The sequence below is a fragment of the Plodia interpunctella genome, chromosome 6 (assembly GCF_027563975.2).
Source record: "Plodia interpunctella isolate USDA-ARS_2022_Savannah chromosome 6, ilPloInte3.2, whole genome shotgun sequence".
Taxonomy (NCBI): domain Eukaryota; kingdom Metazoa; phylum Arthropoda; class Insecta; order Lepidoptera; family Pyralidae; genus Plodia; species Plodia interpunctella.
The window spans coordinates 9,794,467-9,818,846 of record NC_071299.1 but is presented as its reverse complement, the minus strand read 5'-3'; the positions used below and the strand labels follow the sequence as shown (position 1 = coordinate 9,818,846).

Below are 24,380 nucleotides of genomic sequence, written 5' to 3'. Positions count from 1 at the left end.
GATGATGATTTCTGTTGCATTAATTAATATAAAAAATTTATCTACATACTTTTGTATCTGTGAATTCTTCTGTGCATTATAAATTTGTTTAAAACGGTATATACATAAGGAGAAGTGTATAATATCACTAATTAAACCAATATAATAATAACTTCTTGTAACACATATATACAACAGGCTTATATTGTATTTATATAATATTGGAAAGCATATCAATTAAATCATACAGTTTATACAAAACGTATACAAAAAAATCTGAATCTTACACAAACAAATCCATACAAGATTTTATGGTTGAAATAATAAAACAACAATATATTCTCTATTTACAATAAAATAATAAATTTGATTATTAAAAGACGACATCTAGCGATCACATGTTGAAACTCCGACGAACATGAATCAAAATTTAAAGTAGACGAAGACATCGACAAATATACATCCGTCTTTTTTTTATTTATCAAAAACGCAAACAATACCGTTCCTATAATATATACAACAAATTATAAATTAAAAGAAACTAATAACCTCACTATCTTCATATCCCTGTTCAAACTATGCACCAATCGCTTAGCAAGCGAATTTGAATCTTATAGCGCTAACAATAAGGTTGGCACAACGAGTGCTCGCGTTTGGCACATCACACTCTGTTCATACGCACAGCCAAAATCAGTCACAGTATTCCTTTTTTGAACACTCTGGTGTTGCCTGAAACAAAAAAAATCGTTGACAATCAACTTAAAATTAGTCTACGCTTATCCTCTTATCCTCTTGACTGGCAACATTTGTTGTTTATTAATCAATTAATCTTGGTCATTCTATTATTATGATTAAACACTGCCAGAACCCATATTAGGTATATATTTTCTGAATTTTCATTTTGATTTTGTTAATATGTTAACCATTTAAACCCAAAATTATTCAGCTCGTAGCCTCGCGCTGAAAGACCCTTAAATAAATAAGAAAGAGAAAAAAAACAATGTCTCTGTCCTGCACTTGTTTTATTACAGCAGGTTGAAGAATTAAATGCTCTGAGTAATTACGAATAAATTGATTGGCACTTTTTATTGGTGTTCACACTTTTTATTGGTTGTTCGGTTCACTAACCGGTATTTTTGGTATCTGGTTTAAACCAGTTCGTTCGCTGCCAGAAATATCTAAATTTTGAAAGGCTTTTTATTTAGTTTCATCTGTCCCGATGTTTGTCTGTCTGTAATCAAATCTTGCAAGGCAAATTTCATTTCTTTTCCAAGAGTTGAAATTGTCCACGTCGCTTCAGTGAGTGTACATGACAATGTATTATTATGATAAGCATGACCAGATGGTGAACACAGGATTGGCTCCCCACGAGGGAACTTGTCGATGGTTTACAGTTTACGTGCCTGTGAATGTTTAATTCTCAATAAAAAAATTAAACTTTGTGGTAAAAATTTATATTTTTTATGGTATTAAAAAATAGCACTCACCATATCCTCAGGCGAGGCTCCGCGGTGTAAACACGTGGACGAGGGAGTCCCAACCGCAGTCAGCCAATAAATGAGGCCTGAGCGAACTCCAGTCCAGGCCGTACGTGAATTCTGAGTGGTGGCGTATTGTTTCCAGGGGGTCGCAACCCCTTTTTAGGTCCCATATCCTGAACAAATAACGCCATCAATATTGCTTGTTCGAATAAAAATATATTAATTACTAGCTGCGCCCCGCGGCTTCGCTCCCGTGGGTATTTCAAGACAAAAAGTACCCTGTGTTTATTCCAGGTTATATTCTATCCGTGTACCAAATTTCATAACTCGTCCAGTAAATTTTGTGTGAAAGAGTAACAAACATACATAAATAAATAAATATATTAGGACAAATCACACAGATTGAGCTAGCCCCAAAGTAAGTTCGAGACTTGTGTTATGGGATACTAACTCAACTATACTATATTTTATAACAAATACGTATATAGATAAACATCCAAGACCCGGGCCAATCAGAAATAGATCATTTTCCATCATGACCCGACCGGGGATCGAACCCGGGCCCTCTCGGTTCAGTGGCAAGAACTTTACCACTGCGCCACCGAGGTCGTCTAAATACATACATACACACATACATCCTCACAAACATAGCATTTGTAATATTATTTTTTGTAGGATGTGTCATGATGGTAAAGTAGGTCGACAATAGACTTCGTTTAGAATAATTTTTAACTAGGTCCTAATTTGATTAAATCTTATTAATTAATTTTATATATTATTATTATTTTTATATATTATTATTATTATTTGTATCTCCTTTTGGGATTCACGGCACTAAGTCCGGCCCTTTGAGAGGCTTGCGTGTACGTGGGGATATGGATCCAACACGTAGAGGCCCTTTGGAGAATTTTGATGTTGTGATGGTCTCCCGCCAAGACCCGCTCCCGGATATACCAATGAAATGATATGCCCATGAGCAGGTCTCGGCGGGAGTGTGAACTATTGCAGAATAATGGATACAAGTACTGGTCTATAGAATGAAATTTGGATGGACTGAGAATGGGCTATTGCAATTATTATTATTAATAAAAGCTTCGTTTTAAAAATAACACAATCATAAGTATTTTCTCACTTACCATAAATCAATGTTTCAAATTGTTCAAGACCATTGAAGTTTTTATAAAAAATATTATATTTTTTTCTTTTTACTTCAAATTGATAAACATCGATAGCTACTAACCTAGTAGTAAAATCATACGATACAGCCGCTATGACAGACGGCGCGTGCGGTGAAAATTGCACTCTCCTTACTGCGCACTCGCAACCTATGAAAAAGTTATTAAATAAATAAAGAATACTAATCAGAAGCCTTACTGATAAATGTGTTATATACAGAAAATTTGCAACAAATCAGTCACAGTGTCAGTCAGTCAGTCACAAGAAATAAAACTTTCAAATGAGGGCGCCACTAAAGTTTTTCGCAGATCTTTCAAATATTCCGTTTATGAAACTGAACAGTCAACAAACATCACATCAACCAACCCAAATTCATTGCAAACTCGCCGCTATTACCGCGTCATAGAAGTTAATGCAGGGTAACATGTGCTGTTGACTATACTGTACTCATATAGTCTATTAAATTGGCCATTTTAAACGTATTCCATGTAACATTCATTATGTTTTTATAATAAATGTCTGGAGGAAGACCACTACACAGATGGGGTATAAAACAGATTGAAAAAAACCCTTTACGTGGGGGAACAACACTGTCCCGAGTCGATGTTGCACTGGCAACAAAAAAAAAACAAAGTGACATTGTATTCCTTATTCAAATATTTTATTACGGGATGACAGATGTCAGCGAATATTATGTGTTTAATTAACAATATATCGATGAAACCCACATTTTAAGTTAGATCATCCGCTATACAAATGTAAAACCACATTTAATTCTATCCAGTAATTTTTACGTGATGCCCGAACATTCAACAAGACTTCTTTAAAACAATTTTTTAGCTTGTAATAATTACATAAAGACACCCATTTTTCTATAATATCCCCTATGTGAGTACAGACATAGCCCATTTACTGTATAATAAAAGTCAAGATTTATTTATTGCTGACGAAATAAATTGGTCACACAGGTTGTTCTTACCTTTAAGCGTAAACATGGGGGAGGTGAGTCTCCTCAAGTCCCATCCTCTGACCAAACCATCGGAGCCGGCCGTCGCCAACGCATGCGTTTCTGTTCTACTCCAATCACATGACAACACCTGGGAAGAAATTAAAGCAATTTAATAAAAAAAACTAATCAATTTAATATTAAGAGAGTATTAACGTATTTATTTATAAATCCATATTTTTTCTTAGGTAGTTCATACATAAAATGTGATTCGTGAAGTAAACCATTCAGGAATTCGCTCGACGGGAGCCAATCTTGGGTGCAACCAGATTGTGCATATCACAATAATACATTGTCATCCCTACTAAATGTGTGTACATATACAAAATTGCAGCTCAAGCGCGTGAAAATATTTGAAATTTTAGCTTAATCGCGTGAAAATATCTACTTTGTATGCAAAATTGTTTTGCAAGACTTCTCTATATACACGGACATTGCAAGTTAAATAAAGGTAGAAAATTGAGACAGTAGACTGACGAGGAAAGTACACCGATCGTCACGGAAATAAGAGTAGACGGATTGTAAAATAAATGTAGTTTGGGAAAACAGACCAAGAGTCCAAAATAGATTAAACGGGAAAGTGGACCGATCGTTAAGCTTGTAATAAAATGGCAAAACAGATTTCACCTCAGCATCATGCGCCTTGACCACAGCAGCCGGTCTGGCCGCTTCCGAACAGGTCCAAAGCTTCAGATGCCCATCGCCGGACACCGACGCGAAGGTAGAGGGCGAGTGGGGGGAGAACGCTGCCGTGTACACCAGCTGGGAGTGACCCGCGAATGTGTTCAGGCATGTCTCCGATTCAGGGTCCCACTGAAATTTAAAAACATTAATTAGGGTTTTATAAATTGATAAAAGACTCATTTTAGAAAATCACGCATTTCATTTTTATATACTTCAACCATAGCTCGGCAGCTCAGTCTCGTGTGGAGACACACGACACCAACCCCGTGGTGCTGTAACCCTGTGATATGTACCAGTCTGACGGTGGTGTCCCAGCTGGCGCTGAGCAGCTGCGCGCGCGGCCAGTCCACAGAGCAGACCTCGCTGCAGTGCGCGCGCAGCACCCGCAGCGGCGCCGCGCAGCCCGCGCGGAACACCAGCACCGTGCCGTCCCCTGCGCCGCACGCCGCCGCCCCCTCCGTCGTGCCCGACCATGTCTGACAAAATTTATACGTTTCAGACCGAATTTGCAGGATTTAACCATAGCCTTAGTATAAATAGTGACCTAAACTTATATACATATTGTCCCTGTGTAAATTCCTTTCTTAACATCATTATTAAATCGATCCATATCCATACGTCCATAGTAATATTATAAGTACGAAATATTGTATGTCTATATTTCTATCTGTCTGTTTGTCTGTCCAACTTTCATGGCTAAACTGTTGCCAGTTGGGCCGATTTTGATGAAATATTAATTATGAGGTGTACATATATGCGTATACGAATACGTAACACGATCACGATTTGAGAAGTGCATCTCAAAGTGAAAATTGAGTAAGAAGTGCAAAATAGTCCCAGGTGCTATTGTTTGAAGACATTGCAAATTATCTTATACACATAGACTGACACTAAAATTAATTGGAAAATTAATTGAAAACTTCTTTCTTATCAAATATGTTATTGCTAAACCTTATGTTAGTCCCTAAAGGCATCTGACATAACATCTATAAATCGCCATCTAATACGTGAAATAAAAACTAACAAAACAGAATTTAGAGTTACAAAATGCAGAGACAATAAATTTATATATGTACCATTGTACATATGATTTTTGTGGTGATTCCATTCATTCATTAATGAATGAATCACCACAAAAATCACATTATTACCAAAGAAATTACTATCAACTTAAGTCAATTGTCTATAAATAAGGCAAGTGACCGATCCAGTTAGCTACTGATGTAAGCAAGTTCATGGCAGTAAGGCTTCACTACCGTGTTCAGAAGATTAGTATGGATTATAATTAGCTCGGAATTCCCAGATCCACATATATCATAATATGTGAATGTTTTACAGTACAGTTAAGCAGGGTTGTAGCTATTAGGTGGAATATAACACAATGAGATGATTGATGTTATTTTTAAGCCTGTAGATGAATCTTAACATAAGAAAGTGCGACTATTTGCCAGTAGATGGAGGTAAACAGTCGTAAAAGTCATGTCAGATGCCTTTAGGCGACTTTAATAAAATCTGACACCAGTGTTAGCAATAACACAATTGATATGGCGATGATAAGAAATTAATAAGAACACACACAATTTTCTTGGCAATTTTAATGGAGTAGCGTGCCATTGGCTACTCTTAATATAGTAACTAATGAACCATCGACCGGAGTGAAGGTATTCTGACAAAGAATCCCTTCACCGGAAGAAAATTTGTGGTTGATGAAAACTTTTTGGAAGCGTGTGCAAGCCCATAAATGTGTGAAGGTATCAGTCCTCTCATACCAGACCTCTTCAAGCCAATTCTCTGAAACCCGTGATCATGAGCAGGTTAATTGATAACCTGGTGGAGGTCCACTGAATCTATTATAATACAACCTAAGCAACTGTCCTAGTGTATTCTAATATCTATAGATAGCTACAGTTTGATATACAAACTCATGTGATACAATCAAGCAGTGCAATACATATAAAAAGTATTTGCATTCATTCTTTCTTTCTTACTTTAAAAAAAAAAAACAAACTTACAACATCAAAAAGTCCATCACTCCACTCCAACTTCTGCGCTTCCAATATTGTGCTTCCATCCGGAGCCAGCTCCAAAAAGAACAGGGTGCCCCCTCCAGCCAGGCCGTAGTACTGACTGGTTGCAACTGCGAGGGCATCAGGCCTGGTCCGGGAGAACCGTACACTGTAGCCATGCCGACCCGGAGTCAGGAATGTGGGCATGCTGATGGTATAGCTATAGGAATAGATATTTGGATGGAGTAATTATGAAATTTTATGATATGATGAAATTATATGGCAACTTCTTTGGAATTAAAACTTGGGAACTCTTATTAGAAAGTGGTCAATGTCAGCACTATTGTAGCTTGAATTTGAGATTAGAGACATCTTAGGAACACTCTGTAATTCTTTTCAATACACAATTCCAGTTGATTTCTGCATTGTAACTTTTATTGAATAAGAAAAAAAATCTTCTAACATCTAAGAAGGTACCTAGCTCTACTTAGTATAAAAATTTACTTAGGTACCTATATGAATAAATAAAACATGGAACAATTCATACCGTTTTTAAATATTTAGATTCCAAAGACTGTGAAGGTATAAATTTACATAGAAATCAGTATAGTGTTTCACAAGGTTATGGACAATTTATAAAGATTAATTTAGAAAATATGTGGACCTAATAAGTCTCTACTTCTTGTTGACATTCTGTTTGTTTCAAATATTTGTTAGGTACCTATCTCTTTTTGTACATTAAATTTAAGAAATAGAAAATAGAAACTTACGATATTTATTGTATCACATTTCCAATCGGTTTTTCAGTTCTGACTTTTAAGTTGAACTCTAATAATTAATTCTTATTAGTAATACTACCATAACAGTCTAATAAATTAAATTTCTCATTAATTCAGACTTTAGTTTTGTAATTTTTAAAATCTAACCTATACTCGGAAAAACATCAAAACAAACGTCAAATTTTAAGATTAGTGAGGGACATGAAATCGATTTAAACGTAACCCGTCGATGCGTCATTCCGTCATACGATTGAAATCCTATTAACCCGCCTACAGTATAATCTTATTAGAATGTTATTCTATTTTGCCAGAAACCTCACATGTTTCCTTCATATATAAGCGAGTTTTCCCAGAGCTATTCATTTCTGGTGATCGCCTCAACGATACAAAATATAACCACTTTAAGCCTCCAGGACCAAACAATCCTATTGTTTACCTGTGTTTTTAAAATTATTATTTTTTCTGTTCTGAACAACACAATAAATCAAAATGGTAGTTGCTGTGAAAGTATTCAAAAAGACTACCCCTAACGGGAAAGTCACTGTGTACCTTGGCAAGCGTGACTTCATTGATCATATAGATTACTGTGACCCTGTTGATGGAGTGGTTGTGGTTGACACTGAATACCTGAAAGGAAGGAAAGTTTACAGTCAGGTATAGAACAATATTTACAAAGTGATACAGTGCATACATGGAATGCAGTGAGTGAAAGTGGATTTAACGTTCCTTTTTTCTTTTGTTCAGCTCGTTACGACATACCGCTATGGTAGGGAGGAAGATGAAGTGATGGGAGTGAAATTTTCTAAGGAAATGGTCATTGGCCAAGAACAGGTTGTGCCCATGATCAACGCCAAAATGGAGTTGACCCCAGTGCAAGAAAAACTTCTCAAGAAACTCGGACCAAATGCTTTTCCTTTCACGTTCAACTTCCCAGAGATGGCGCCGAGCTCGGTAACTTTATACCCAAATGCAATAAACATAGTAATGTCGTATAGATATGTATTGACATCCAGGTACCTAATACTAATTCTTTAACCATTAGGTAACTTTGCAACCGTCTGAAGAAGATCAGGGAAAGCCTATGGGCGTCGAGTACTGCGTACGTACATATGTGGCTGAAAATGAAGACCAGAAGAGTCACAAACGTAGCTCCGTTACTCTTGCAATCAAGAAGGTACTCATTCAATTTTAAATCCGCAATTATGTACTTACCTAATGTGATTTAATACCTTTTGTGACTTTCTAACTACAATCTATTTTATAGTTGCAACATGCTCCAGCCACACGTGGTCGACGTCTTCCCAGCTCTCTTGTAAGCAAAGGATTTACCTTCAGCAATGGCAAAATCAACCTCGAAGTAACCCTTGACAGGGAAATCTACTACCATGGCGAGAAGCTTGCGGCCAATGTCATTGTTTCAAACAATTCGCGTAAATCGGTACGCAACATTCGCTGCATGGTTGTACAACATGTGGAAATTACTATGATAAACTCGCAATTCAGTCGCCACGTTGCTTCTTTGGAAAGTCGTGAAGGCTGCCCTATTACACCTGGAGCTAGCTTATCCAAGACTTTCTATTTGGTACCTCTGGCTCGCACTAACAAGGACATACGCGGTTAGTATACATTGTTTATCTACCTACTTACTATTATTGTTGTTCTCAGTTTTTTCAACCTGGATTATTTACAAACTGACTAAAAACTTTATTGATTTTTATTTAAAAAATTGAAGTAAAAAATATCGTATATTTTTTTACTTTGTTACTGTTCGTTGTTATCATACTATACCTTTGCAAATGCAAAGGTTGTATCGTATGGTATGATAAAGTCTATGACAGGGTAGTAGACAGAGTAGAGTGGAAAATACTCCATCGACTAGAAACTAGTTCTTAAAAATTTTTTGATTGCTGGTTATTTCCAGGCAATCGCAAGTTGTCTCAAATTTGGAGTACGAATAAGTAGCTATACCAACTAATATTATACAAGACACTTAAATTAATTTCGTCCAAAACAGGTGTTGCTCTAGATGGACATCTTAAAGAAGATGACGTGAACTTGGCCAGCTCGACCCTGGTGTCTGAGGGCAAATGTCCAGCTGATGCTATTGGTATCGTCGTGTCTTACTCTGTCCGTGTGAAACTCAACTGTGGTACTCTTGGTGGGGAGCTGGTTACTGATGTACCCTTCAAACTGCTTCATCCAGCTGAAGGTATAAAACCAAAAATACCTTTTTTTGAAAAATAAATCATGTGATTTTTTTGGCTATAAGTAAATAATATTAAGTATATTGAAGTGACGCAGAATTAAGTAATAATAATCTTTTGCCAACTTTCCTTCGGTCTTCCAAGGCATGATCACTAAGATTAAATTTCATTTTACAATCAACCTCAAGTTTTTTCAGTAATTATATAATTATGATAGATCTTTATACAATATATAGGAACCGTGGAGCGTCAACGTTTCAATGCTATGAAGAAAATGCAGTCCATCGAGAGACACCGCTATGAAAATTCGCTGTATGCTAATGAGGAAGAAGACAATATTGTATTTGAAGACTTCGCTCGTCTGCGGATGAACGAGCCTGAGTAAATATTCGAACCAATGGAGAATTAAAAAAAAAAAGAAAAACTTAAAAAATGATTTAAAAAAAAAAAGAAAAATGTATTTAAAACTAAATGTGTTGTTGAAAAAACTAAAAGTAACGTTTATTACCTTTTTAATTGATTTATTATGCTTGCTTATTATTCAATTCCACAATTATATTAATATTTTTATGAAAATACTATGTATTTATTGCATTATTTTTGACATATGCTAGCCTAAACTTTTTTCAAATGACAATTAAGTTATAATCACCTTTTAAAAATGTAATAACTATTAATATATTAGATTAGATAGACATCTACTCAAATTGAACCTTACCTTATTATGTGTATTCCAAAATAGATTCCAAATAAACAAAACTTCACCGGACTTATGTTTCACTGTTATATGCAAATTTTGACCTTACCACTAGAACGACCTGTGCACCACTGATAATTTTTATTTGGAAGTCACCGACATCACAATCTGTTTTGCATACGTTATTGTCCTGATGAAATAGGGTTGAAAGAATGTCCACGCCCAATTCTATTGCATTGCACCCTTACCTACTGAATTAATAATGCATTGCAAGTTTAATTGTTTTGTCAAAATAAGAAACTAAAAAATACTTTTAGATGAAAAAATATTTTGATGACCTAGATTGACATAATTAGATATTTTATATAATCGATATCGACTGAATTATTTAATGCTACTGTCACTAGCGGAAACGGATACATTATTATGATTTTTTTAAAAGATATACTTACATAACGTCAAACAGCAAATATTTACTTACTATGTAGGTACTTATATTTTCTTTGAAAATATATGGAAAATTTCAAGAAGATTGGTTAAGAAAATAACGCGTGAAGAGGTAGGTAACAAACAAATAAACAAAATCACTTTCGCATTTATAATATTAGTTGGGATAGTATGCTTTGAATAACGGTGTTAGTATTTAACAACTTACTTTTTTAAAAGTCTAAGTTAAACCCATGTTAAACAAAAGCATTTATTGCAAAATCTGCGTTTATACATGTACATACATACAATAATGGTAAAAAATATGTGAGTGTTTCAACAGATTGCCCTTTCAGGCAATATTTTTCAACTTATATTATTACCTATATCAAGATAGTTACCTACCTAATAGAACGTAAAACCACGTCCTTTTTAATGTAATTTTTACGTCTTTCTCCTAATAGTCCTATTGTCTCTCCCTAACTTTGATAACTAAGTATCCCCATCAATCTAAAACATACATATTTTCTCATCTGTTCAAAACCTGTCCAGCAACTTTTGGACAATGGACTAGAAGACACCAGTGTCCTTCTATAGGGCCATGTCTATGATAGGGTCGCAGGAACCAGTCTGACCACTTCCTTGTGTGAGAAAGGGCAGCGTATGAATGACCCTTTATTTGCATGCGGTTTTTGCAAGCTTAAGTGACACACGGACGTGTAGAATGTTCAATATAATGTTTTTTTATTTTGAACTGAACAAATTTTCATACTTGGAGAAATAGATGTGACACTAATATTACCATGTAATTATATTTTTTTTATATTTGTATAAAAGTAAACAATTGCATTAATATAAAAAGGATATAAGGTTTTTTCAATAGATTTCTCTCTGTATCAGTCCCAGACCCAGTGCATCAGTTTCTTCCTCAGCTAATGATTGTTGGAGCCCTGGGTCCTCTTTGCTATTTTTCCTCTTCGACATACTTAGTTGTCAGACTGTTGGCTCGTAACAAGCCAGCATTTCTTGGGTTTGTCTCTTCTAGGACCAGGTAGAAGCGGCACAGGCATGTACTTTAAATTACAGTTTGATTTCTTATACATTGGCATTATTTTATCTACATGCTCAGTCAATGGTCTGAACAACAAAACAAAAAAAAAACAGCTTATCCGTACATTTTCCACAACTTAGGTTGATTTTGTATAAAACAGCTTTCGCGATTTCGGAGATACTCCCATACTAAAAGTTCTTCAGAATCATGGACTGAGCATGTAAACAAAATATTGCCAATGTATAGAAGTCACCATATATATGTTATTATACAAAAAAATCAAAGTTCACATCCACACTCCCACTTAGGTATGTAGATATACTTGTCTATTAAATATAGGTTAATAATTATAATAAGTTAAGAATAAGTTCTACAATCTAATCTAAGAACCTAACTTAATAAGCTGATGATAAAAAAAATAATTCAAAAATCCTACTCACCCGTATATCACAGTCCCTAAGCCCATCACTATTCTATTGTCTGCACCCCTTTAACAAGTGTACCATTGACTAGCCATCATTGTCTATGGAAAGGTGACTTGCAAGGGACACTGGGCGAATTTTGGCGAATTCCCATAGACAACTGGTCAAACTGGTTTATGCACAAAGGTGGACACCCTTGGACCGTCAAAGTACGTGACGTCAGTAATATGGCAAGGATAGTAACTTGCGTGGGAATTATACAGGATTGGACTTCCGTTTTTCGTACCTTTGTGTTGTGTTTAACGGTTTTGTCTATGGTTTTTGTTTAATATTTTATTTCGGTTTAAAACGCTGACTTTGCTGGTTGATATACTGTTTCTTCGGATTGCATTTCTCTATAAATTTATTTATTGAGATTAATTAACTTGAAAATTTATGATATTTATGACTTAGGTATATACCTTCTTATACTAACTAGGTAGATCAAAAATAGGTGCACATCTTAGTATAATTTAATTAACCTGAAACGTAAATTAATAATATCTGTCATACTTATTCCAAACATGTCATGAAAAAATAACCTATGTTTGAAAATTTTATCAAAATCCGTCCAGCGGTTTAGCCGTGTAAGCGGTACAGACAGATAGACTTTTGCATCTAATATTAATATGTACCTATACCTAAATATGGATAAAAGTTAGATTTATAAATAAAAAGTTCCAATTACAAAGGATTTTAAAGATATTATTTTATTAAGAAAATTCTACTCTCCCTTTCATATTTTTTTCTTATTTATAAAAGGTGATGAATTGTAACATAAACATCCCAGCTCGACAACCCTTTACAGCAGCCCTTATCTGTTTTTTCTCTCAATTTTTTTCATCTCAGTCGCGTGCCCTGTGAATGAGATGAGGGGAGGAAGCCCCCTATGGCTGATCCATCGTGGAACTAAGCTATCTGTCCGAGGTGAAAGTAAAATTGTGTATAATACACATTATGCAAAATTGTTTTATAAGTATTAAATGTACCTATAGGATAATGTTTGAATGTATTAATAAAAATACTGGATTTATCTTTTTTGATATCATACAATCCAATTAGGTAAGTGCAAGGACCTGCAAGTTTTTTTTTATTTCTTAAATCGTTTGTCTATTCTCGAGTAAATTTTTTAAAATATTGTAGGTACATAAGTATTCTCATTTTGAATTAAACGTTGAATTGAATCATTCGATTACGTTAATTTATAAGTTTTGTTTCTTTACAGCAGCTATATGAGACCGTAGAGTATTTTGATAAAGGTAAACCTATAGGTAATAAAGATAAACCTAAAAAACTTGATACCTAAATGCGTCTTTGAGAATAAAAGGTCATAACAGACGGACAGAGAGACAAGCGTACGAGCAGCTAAATGACCAGTTTAAACTCATCATGTACCGTAAATAAATTATGATTATTATTACTACGGTATATAAGTACGGATTTTATTTTAAAATAACGGTAAATACCTTAGGTACATAATTTTATTCTTAGGTACATAATACTGAAAATAACAAAAATAATAATACCACCACTGAAAATAACAAATACATATAATAATAATACCTATATTGCCCACAAATTTTCAATGAAGACACCAAGTCCCCACTGCACATTATAGCATTGAACTGCATGATGCAAGGGTCAACCGCCTGCCCTTTCCCACGATTTCAATGCTCAGACAGGTTTAAAGGATAGAGGTACATTTTGTTAGACGTCACCCGTATCTTATCAGATAGCACCCCTATGTCATGTCGAAAACAATACATTTTACTAAGTTCGTTGTCCATAATTGCGGTACCATGACGTTATGTGATAAAACGTATATGTTTGAATAATGTAATATTATGTAATTAAAGTTTCCTTTAATTTAGACCAATTATACACCATACATTTTTACTTATGCCAAAAAAATTAAAGGCTTATTAAAGACCCTATTAATACATATGAGTAATCAAAATTTAATATTATCGTTTATCACCAAAGTTATTGAGGTTTGCGTTTATACCAAAATATCAATGAATTTATGGACGTAGTTTGAAACTGCAATTATTCCAATTCATAGTTTATCGTTTTCTCTCGCTCTCGCGTGCAATGGCCCTGGCATAGGCAAAAAATAAATTAAAAAAAAAAGAATTGTCAGAATTTATCAATGAAAATCAACTTTGTGTGAACCGCTGCACTGGTGGCACACTCTTAAGTATTATAACCAATTATTATCGATTTTTTTTTATACATTTTGGATTTCGATTTTTTTATGTTTTTACTATGTACATATTATCAGTAATAGGTACTGATAGCCTCATTTTATTTTTTGACATAGATAGTTAAAAATTTATAGTGTGAGTATATGTATGACGTGTAAAAATATTATGAATGAATGTGATGAATGAATTGTGGGCAATATGGGTAGATTATTATTAAGTAATGTGATAGAAAATATGATCATGGTTTTGTTTTATCTATGTAGCTAACTCTCAGACGTCAAAATAACCGTTATAATAGTTACAATGTTCTCGCATTTAAAGATTTTTTTTTTTGTTTCGTTAATCCACGTGGATAGGCAAAAAGATCAAAGCGCATACAGCCGTTGTCTGTTGTTTCTTATTTCCCGTAGGAATTTTGAGATAAAATATAGCCTTAGCAATCTTGGATAATGTACTTTTCAAATGGTGAAAGAATTTTTGAAATCAGTTCGGTAGTTTCGGAGATTACCCGCCTCAAACATACAAACTCATTAACGCTTACCTCTTTATAATAATAATATAGATAAAATAATATATAAATAAATAAAATAGAAATAAAATTATAATGACAATATCAGTCGGACAATCCAACTTGTAAATCACTTGTTTTATATACAAGTACATTATATATTTTATAAGCTCTGCTTGGAGAAATCCGTGCGGGTAACGAACTTACCAAGTGCATTGCCACCAACAACACGACATTTGGTATTTATGGGCTAACAGACGCCAAAACCATTTATTTTGGAATATATGTACCTATGTATGTCTGCTCGCGCATCACGCAAAAAGATATTGTATATATGTAATGCGCGGACGCACGAAACAAACGCGGGCGAAGCCGCGGGCAAAAGCTAATAATTAATTAGTAATTTGTAATGTAGGTATGTCTTTTGATTTAATTTAGTTCTTCTTTTCGTATGTGTTGTCGCTAACACTGGTGTCTGATTTTATTCATGATGCCTAAAGGCACACATGACTTATTTCCTAGCATATTATAAGTATGACTGGATCTTTATTGTCTGAGAATGAACAGTTTTCATTTCATTATCGAAGTGAACGGATAAAAAACAACCCTTCGTATGTCCACTCTCACTTGCTCAGTAAACATCGGTTCACTTTCCATTCGATTTTTTTGTTAGCCGCACGTGACTGAAGATTTTCGATTGAAATCTTTCTTGCGAGGAAAACCTTGGAATTTGCATGCTTTAAATTTTTAATTTAAGTTTATAAATCTAAAATCTTTTAAATTAACTACCTACAACATCTTAACAACTGAAATCTCGCGATTAATGTATTAGGTAAAGTTAATTAAGTAGGTATATTATAATCGGTAATTTTATAGTTCAAAACATGTATAACTTATACATATGATGAAATTGTACGTAAGCTGAAAAAAAAAAGAGTTTTTATGTAAATAATTATTATTGCCAAAAAAGTCGTTCTGTGTACATAATTCATACCACGACTCTCAGCCATGAGGAATAAGACTGAAGGCGGAGAAGGATATGAATAATAGATTATAAATATATATGGACAAATCACACAATTTGAGCTAGCCCCAAAGTAAGTTCGAGACTTGTGTTATGTAGTATCCCATAACACAAGTCTCGAACTTACTTATTCAACGATACTATATTTTATAACAAATACATATATAGATAAACATCCAAGATCCGGGCCAATCAGAAAAAGATTATTTCCCATCATGACCCGACCGGGGATCGAACCAGGGACCTCTCGGTTCAGAGCCTTTTACCACTGCGCCACCGTGGTCGTCAAGCCAAAACAGTTATTTTTAGAATGTCTATTGAATGTGGATGAAGCCCTGATGTATGTGTAGTGAATGAGGGCCTACTCTCTTCAAGTTGAAAATGGCTGAAAAGAAGAACAAGATCGAATAGTCTAACTTAAAATCTGGCATGGGTTACATCGCGATCGTTGCTTAGTACCCGAGATAGTAAATATGAGTTGTAATCGTATGCACGAAATAAAACGCGGGCGAAGCCGCGCTCAAACGCTTGTATATTTTAAATTGAGACCTAATTAGTATAGTTTAATGTAATTATAATTAGTTTTATGGCTTATTAGACTAGACCAACGAGCATGTAATATATATAAAAAAAGTATATTTTGGTAAACAATATTGCAATTTCTATCATAACTTTGTAATGTAAAAATTGATGATTAATGATGTTTTCGAAATAAAAACCAATATAGTATGTATAATAATAACAGTCCTTTAATTAAAATAAATAACAACTATCAATAATAACTATTCTAATTTAATAGTTTAGGATCGGCTGTAAGATATACGCTTGTCCCGTTGATCTATCCACAACTCGTCCCGTCGAATGCTCCAAAAACAATCTCGGAGCAGATGCAGAGGCCTCGGGCTGTTGATGCTGTCTCACTCCCGCACCACCCTCATAGTTCACGTAATGATTTACCTCAGGCTGCGGTTCCGCATATTGCTTTGGTTCAGAAACATCATCTTTCTCTTTCACTACTAAAACGACTTGATTTTTATCCTCTTGCGGTTGATAATCCTCTTTCTGCCTATATTGCTGACGCTTCTTTGGAACCTTTTTGTAAATCTCTGGTTCTTCCTCATCTGAATAATCTTCAACTTTATGTGACGGGGCCGCTTCTAACTGTTCAGCTTTCTTACCATTTTGTTTCCTTAAATTACGTCTTTGGTCTGATTCTTCGTTTTCTTTCTCTTTCTGAGATTTCCTCTCGAGTCGAGCTCGAGGGTGAGCGCGTTTAGCTCGTCCATTTTCTTCGTAACTGGATTTTTCTGGATCATAATCATCGTTGCTATATGAAGAATGATCGCTGGGTCCATCGTCATAGTGGTCATTAGGGCTTTCTCTGGGATGGTATGAACCGTCATCGGAATCGCTATTGTATCCATCATCGCCGTGATTTCCAGAGTTGCCAGCGTGGTTTAAGTCCCAATAATGTTCACCATAACCACCTTTTTTGTCTCCCCATCGCACCTGAATTACATTTAATTTACTTTATTCAATTTACATAAACTTTTGTAATTGTTTAAAATGTTAACGACAGATGATAACCATTAGTTAGGAAACTTGAAACGTTAGAAAATGTAAGTCAATGTCAGTAGTACAAATTATTAGCAAAAGCTGAACATAACGTTAGATAAAAATAGAAACAGTTATAATTTCAGAAAAAACTAGATGTTTTAACTTATGTAATTAGAATTGTGATACCAATTATGGATATTTTAAACAATAGGAATTAGAGAATAACATATAAATAAATGATAATAAAATATTGAGAAATATATAAATATGTTGGGATTATGTTTCTTTTAATATTCAAAATAGGTTTAAAATAAAATTCAAACGTACACTAATTTCCATCTCGCGAATGCAGAAAAATTGCAAAAAATAATTATTATTAAATCATTAAAAAGTTCTCAGATATTGAAAGCTGATGTCACAAACAACAATGTTTATTATTCTATTAATCAAGTTTTTATTTTCCGTATGTCTATATTCTCGCCTATAGATGAGTAACACTCTACGCCCTTCCATTCATCCAAATTAAAAAAATATATTTTCATAAGAAAGTGAAATCTATTAAATTTGAATTATCAAAACTAGATCGTCGTTGTTGTTTATGATGACAACTAACGTGCGAGGTTGCTGTTATTATTGAAGTAACCCTTTGTAAGTAGTATCCTTATTAGGAAACATAATCCCAAACATACGAAAGCACTGAAGCATACTTTAGCAGAGAAGAGTCCAGCAGAAGGTCGGGACCTCTCGTGTCTCTCAGTGAAGTGTCGATCGCTCCCCAAGCGATGGCCCTGATCGAAGTCCTCCGACGTAGGCAAATGCCTATACCTTCAGCCCAAGCGAAGCAGAACAGAGAAAGGAAGATAGTTAGAGAACAGAGCGAGATAACAATAGTTTTGTAGATTTACTTTTCCCATATCCCTGTGGTTCTTAAAGTCTTTCTTCTCATATCGCTGCTCCCAATTGTGAGGATCCTCGCAAACGTGCCCAAATTCTATGTTGTACGGACTCAACTGTACTGAGAAAAAATCCCTATAAAGCAAATTTTACCTATATCTGTTGTAACTTATGTTGTGATTATGAAACGTGTGTTGACAATGCAGATAATTTGTTTGAAGGTTAACATTTCAATCATAGTGTAACAATAGATAAATGTAATGGTTTAGTTGCTGCAATATTTGTTGAGATTGAAATAAATGATAATGTTAGCTTAGTAAAATTGAACTTTAACACAATGGAAATAAAAAACAATTTGTTATGATATGCAAATAATAAAGTTAACTTACTGGAAGAATTTGGCCTGAGCTTGGACTGTGGAGGGGTTGCTAGGTGGGTTTTTGACTGTGACACTTTTGACTGGATTCCAAAGTGGGCCGGCTGACAATGCTATGATGTAGCAGAGCCATTTCTGTGAATTAAATCAATAGTTTTTACCACAGATAACAGAACCTAGGTTCCGTTGTCTGTGGTTTTTACTAACCTAGTGGTCTACGTCCTATATTATTTGGCTCAAAATGTGTAGATTAGAACGATTTAAAATCACCATGTTCTGGTTGAGGTTTACATAGGTGAATCGAATGACATGAAACAGTTATAATGATATAAGGATATTGTGATATAAGTCAAGTTCTTCTTGATCTTGACACGAAATTTCATTTTTGTAGTAAATCCGCCATGAAAGTATGTATAAACATGTATTTTAATTTATATATCCATTTATTTTTCGCACAATAAAGTTGTAATTATTAGGTCACGCTTACCGCGCTGCGCTGTCGTCGTATCTAAACCAAAATATTCAATTTCTATCTATTATCATAAATAATGAAGTTATTAAGTATCATATATTGATAAACTTTTATCATTAGAGTAAACCTCTGATTCCAAGCATACAGCTACATTACAATCTTTTATTTAGTTTCACCTGTCCGGATGTTTGTTGTCTGTATCTTATATTGCAAGTTAAATTTCACCTAAGTCCACTTTGACCTACTGAGTTGAAATTTTTCACGTCGTCGCTTCAGTTTCGATGGCAATGCATTATTTTGATAAGCATAACAAGACAACTGGTGCACCCAGAAACAGTACCCAATGAGTATTTTCGTCACGCGTTGATTGAATTATCTGGCGATAATAAAAGCTTGTAATAAAACTTGTTTATCAATCAAATGATCAATATCAGAAAACTATCTCACACAAGATCACTCCACAACACTTTAACCACAAATAAATCGAAAGATTTTGGTTATATACCGTTGTAACAAGTTGTGACATCTCGCTTGATCGCCGATCAACGATCGGTTGTGTTCTGCCGCGGTGGCGTCGACAGGTCATTTATAGTTTTACTGTTACTTATTTACTTGCGACATTGGTCCTCAACATTTTGGAATACATTATTTTTATGCAATACTAGCTGTGCCCCGGGGCTTCCCTCCCGTGACAATTTCTAGATAAAAAAATACCCAATATAAGTTATTCCGTGTTATATTCTACACGTGTACCTTTCATAACAATCGGTCCAGTAGATTTTGCGTGAAAGAGTAATATACATACAAAACATTCGCATGTATAATATTTTACTAGGATTAACTTTTACCTTGACAGTTTCGCCCGCGCATATTTCGTGCGTTCGCTCATAACCTTACTATTAACCCCTCCAGCCCCACGACCTAACTTAACAACACGAGAATTAACAAAAATACTAATAACACCAATTTAAGTTTACCAGTTAAATTTTAATGCAACCCATGTAAGTCTACGCTGTTATAGGGACAGTAAAAGGGAAAGTAGAAAGCTCTGGCAGGTCATTGAATCAGTGTGGTGGTTGTTATAATTGTATCCTATCTACTAATAAGATTAAACTTAATGGCATTGATATGTATATATTTAAAAGCGAAAAACATTCACTCCCACCGTCACGGAATCTCTAAAACTACTAGACCATTAAGACGAAATTTGGCAGGAATGTAGATTAGTGATAGTGACTAAGAGACCTCCGCTTAGAATGGATTTTTTTAAATTCCATTCCTAAGGGGATGAACGCAGGTGAAGGTGCGGGCAAAAGCTAGTAAACAATAAAATTAAGTATGCTACTACTAAATATTGTGGTTGCATATTGTTGAAGTATCAGTTATACGTCTATTTCAAATAATTATCTCTGTAAATATTTTCAGGTTGTTTACTTTGCATCCGGCCTGTGAATACTCCTCTTTGATTATCTGAAAATTGACGTTAAAATTTTATTTATCTATTGTTACATCAGGATCTTATTTTCCACTGTCACCAGCATAAGAAATAGACATCAATCGAGGGTCATCAACAAAACTTGGATTAGGTCCTTCGAGTCGGATTTGTAATTCTTAATTATTATTTTTTTATAAGTAAACGAGACGCTAATAACATACGTATTTTTCTGTCCTAAGTTTAAAATAAGTATAATTAATAAAATATTGGAAAGTATCCAATTGTTGACAACTCCATTTGATGACACTTTTCCGTCAATGGAACTTTAACGGAACATTAGTGACACTCTAGTTTAAATAATTTTGAAAATAAATAATTCATTGTTATTTAAATCCCATTAATCCTACCAATATTATTGCGAAATTTTGTGAGGATCTATATGTGTATGTTTGTTACTCTTTTCCGCAAAATCTACTGGACCGATTATTATGAAATTTCGTAGACTGGTAGAATATAACCTGGAATAACACATAGGATACTTTTTATCTCGAAATTCCCATGCAAACGAAGTCACGGGGCACCATCTTGTAATACAATCTTTTACAATTCTTGTTACTTCATTATAGAAAAGACAGTACGTCTTTTCTAGGATCTTTTATCAGGATGAATTACATCCTGAAAAGATAGTTGTATGGTAAGTAAGTATTTCTTATTTATTCAAATAGAGAAGGAGTTCATAATATATACTTTTTTAGAAGACTTGCAAGCATTTCTTTTAAACAATAATATTACTTTTGAGCGCAATTTCTGATAAGTAGAGCGACACGCATAAATTAACAGTCATCCAAATAGGGTTGGCACACCGTTGTGTATATTATATTACATACAAATTACAATAAAGAATTAGGTATATTTCGAAAATGAAGTTAAATTTCAAGTGTTGTTTCGCGTCAGATTCGAAGTAACCATTATTACTGTATTTGTCATATGGCCAGTAGGATATTGTAATGGAAGGAAAGGATATTGTAATGATTGTATTGTAGGATATTGTATTGGAATGATTTTTAATTATACGATTCTAAATTTCAGAGTTTAAAATAATTTTGCATTTATTTCTTTGTGATTCGAAAATTAATTAGGTATCAGATGACGGTTATTTCAAAACTGCGCATTGGATTGAGGTGATTTTTGATTCATTCCAAGTTAATTTAGATCATTTGTTATTACATCGTAACTACATACTTAATGTAAGTTGTCGTCAATGCTAGTTATTGGCAAAATGTGTAAAACAGTTACCATAATAATCTATAATTCAAATTTTTAATTCAAAATGAAATTTGCCTTTAATAAAATTTTGTTTAGTCAAAAATGACTTTATTTGCTTTAAATGTACGACACATTTGTATTATGTCTATGTATATATGTAATAAATTTCATTTATGATTAAACTAGATGTGGCAACCCTGGCGAGAGAAAACAAACCGGACTAATCAAGATCAGCGGCCGTGTAATGAGAGTTGCGCAACCCTGCGTAATTATTGCAATGCTCTGTATCGACGCCGGCGCATTCTGCAGTTTCAATAAAAATGCAGTTTTTATAAATATGGTACATTTTAGACATATAGTTATCATACGCCATACATTTTACGCCACTGGTAAAAAGTGGCAACAAAAAAATTGGGAAATTTGGGAATAAATACTTATCTCTATATTCTCTTTTTAAATCCATCTCTCTGCAAATTCATTGCGAATGTTATTTTTGATTGAAAGGCAATGTGTTCCCTTACTCGGTGGTTCTCAGAGATTTTCGACTGCTGCGGCCGCGCGCTGTCATTACGATCCGTCAATTTTCTTGAGAAAGGGATCATTTACAAAATCAATCGTTGATAAAGTTGACATTACCGCACAGTACAAGTAGATTCATGATTTTAAAGTCGTATAGTAAAATTAATACTTGTCTTTTGAGACAAAGTGGTATGCATATTGCGATGCGACGCGACTCAAAACTATGAAATGAGTAATGTACCCATGTGTCAAATAATTCCTATAACAGAATAAATATATGTACTATTATTTAACGTTCTCAAAATGTGTTCCACCGCGTCCGATATCCATGGGAAGACACTGAGTGATCATATTCGAACCAAATTAGGCCAAAACTACAAGTCATTATGACGTCTAGGAAAATAGTTGGCTCGGAGCACAGTGATGAACATTGAAGTGTTCTTAATGATGTCTGTGGCTCGCAGAGACTGAACTATACAACTGAAAATATTTGTTTCTCTAACATTACACAAATGTTAAATGTTTAAATGAAAATAGACTAAGTAAGTACAATACGACAAAGAAAATGCTTTCATTTAGCGATCAATTTCAGATGGATGTTACATGAAGTTCAATCTGCAAAAAAAGATGGCGTAACACTCAATAGAAACAACAGGTTTTTTTTTTCGAATTGCACAATTTCAAGCGACATTTCTTGGTTATTTTTAAAGACGTAATTGCGAAGAAATGGACTTCACGGTTGGTAAAATAGACGCCATCCTCATAAAGTTTTGCGATTTCTTTGAATAGTATGTTACACAATAATGTAGGATCTTGGCTGAGTATATATTATAAATAATTATACTCGGCATTTGACAAAGATTGTTTATTTAGGGCTGGTAAATCACGAGCAAATACATTTAAAAGTAACAACAGCTAAAAATGGTGGATGACAGCATTTGTTTTGTAGAAAAGAAACATCGCGCAGGCGCGAGCTCGTCGTCACAGCGCATGCGCGTAAACAATAAACTTAATTGTTATCTATACCTAATTAATTGTAACTTGTAACATCATTGTAACATCCTAAATGTATGATTTGATCGCGCGAACTCTGTCACACTCTCTGTCACACTAGTGTGAGACAGAATTATGTTTTTCATCACTGTCACACTGTATGGTATGACGCATATTAAGTAACAGCTTCGTAGAACTAACTTGCAAGTTAATATACAACATTTTTATACCTAATAAAGCTGTTTTCCTTTTTAATTTCTTATCTCGATAAACTGACCATTTGTAAGATCAAAGGATATGTTATAACCAAGTTATAACATACAGACGCAACAAGACACTTAACTTTTGAAAGTAATATAAATTAGGCTACTTAACAATAGACATTGTGAAATGTACAAACTAATGAGAAAGTATGTCACCGATCGGATACACGGCTATCACGATCGGATACACCGTGAGAGAAAATAGTTTTGTTTATACCTGTTTTCAGAAATCACGCTTTTCTATTTTCTCTCTAATAAAATAGGTTTAACCTCCTTTTCACGCGACTATCCTAAATTTTAGATTATACGACGGGAGCTAATAAAACTTCAGAATACAATTCCACTTCTCGTACTAAAATAACACATTATAATAGGAATTCTAATTATTATTTATTTTTCTCAGTTCTTATTGCAGATTATATCTTCAAAACTCTTGGTCAAGGTTATCATATCTATACTTTTCAATTAGTGAATAATTACAACCGATAAATTATAATCTAACGGTGCATCTGGGTCAACGTTTGATATGGTAATCTTTTTCAAATTTAGCGTTTTTTTTTTATAATTACGAGACTTCAGAAAAATTAAGTTCTTATTTATTAAAGCACCTGTTTATTTAACGTTACAGAATTCAATAAATACATTATTATTTGATAACATATGTTATATAACCTTACAAATTTGTTTTTCATCTTATTCTGTAGTCATAAAAGAATAATCGTATTTAGGTAATAATGAAAGGATTCGATTGTGATAAACTCAATTCAAATTCTTTATTGTTTCCTCAATATGTACAAAATCCCTACATAGTATAAACTAAAGTTGTTTCCCTCTGTCTGTCTGTCACTATGTATGCTTAGATATTTGAATGCTCTTTTATATTCACTTTTATATACACAAGTAGAATTCGAACTTGGGA

The 24,380-nt window shown here is 34.1% G+C and overlaps 3 protein-coding genes across 6 annotated transcripts; 1 reads left to right on the top strand and 2 right to left on the bottom strand.

Annotated features, from left to right (window-relative positions):
- Positions 1 to 316: 316 nt before the first annotated feature.
- On the bottom strand, positions 317 to 7,300 carry Pex7 (Peroxin 7). Its single transcript, XM_053746938.1, has 8 exons — positions 7,103 to 7,300; positions 6,339 to 6,552; positions 4,620 to 4,802; positions 4,270 to 4,455; positions 3,616 to 3,733; positions 2,701 to 2,785; positions 1,467 to 1,633; positions 317 to 708 (listed from the first exon to the last, which is right to left on the bottom strand). The coding sequence occupies exons 2-7, from the start codon at positions 6,537 to 6,539 to the stop codon at positions 1,474 to 1,476; spliced, it is 933 nt and encodes a 310-aa protein (XP_053602913.1). The 5' UTR covers positions 6,540 to 6,552; positions 7,103 to 7,300; the 3' UTR covers positions 317 to 708; positions 1,467 to 1,473.
- Positions 7,301 to 7,460: 160 nt separating this feature from the next.
- Arr2 (Arrestin 2) lies at positions 7,461 to 10,084 on the top strand. Its single transcript, XM_053746872.1, has 6 exons — positions 7,461 to 7,765; positions 7,856 to 8,062; positions 8,154 to 8,285; positions 8,376 to 8,727; positions 9,126 to 9,320; positions 9,552 to 10,084. Exons 1-6 carry the CDS (start codon positions 7,601 to 7,603, stop codon positions 9,698 to 9,700), a joined length of 1,200 nt encoding a protein of 399 aa, XP_053602847.1. The 5' UTR covers positions 7,461 to 7,600; the 3' UTR covers positions 9,701 to 10,084.
- Positions 10,085 to 16,410: 6,326 nt separating this feature from the next.
- LOC128670862 (uncharacterized protein) lies at positions 16,411 to 22,435 on the bottom strand. 4 transcript variants are annotated; one of them, XM_053746873.1, is made up of 4 exons: positions 22,208 to 22,435; positions 18,527 to 18,648; positions 18,149 to 18,272; positions 16,411 to 17,195 (listed from the first exon to the last, which is right to left on the bottom strand). In XM_053746873.1, exons 1-4 carry the CDS (start codon positions 22,286 to 22,288, stop codon positions 16,479 to 16,481), a joined length of 1,044 nt encoding a protein of 347 aa, XP_053602848.1. In that variant the 5' UTR covers positions 22,289 to 22,435; the 3' UTR covers positions 16,411 to 16,478. The 4 variants fall into 4 exon arrangements, with proteins under 4 accessions (XP_053602848.1, XP_053602850.1, XP_053602851.1 ...); XM_053746875.1 differs by lacking the exon at positions 18,149 to 18,272 and adding an exon at positions 17,951 to 18,068 and having other exon boundaries at positions 22,208 to 22,432; XM_053746876.2 differs by lacking the exon at positions 22,208 to 22,435 and adding an exon at positions 19,491 to 19,558.
- Between the last annotated feature and the right edge of the window lie 1,945 nt (positions 22,436 to 24,380).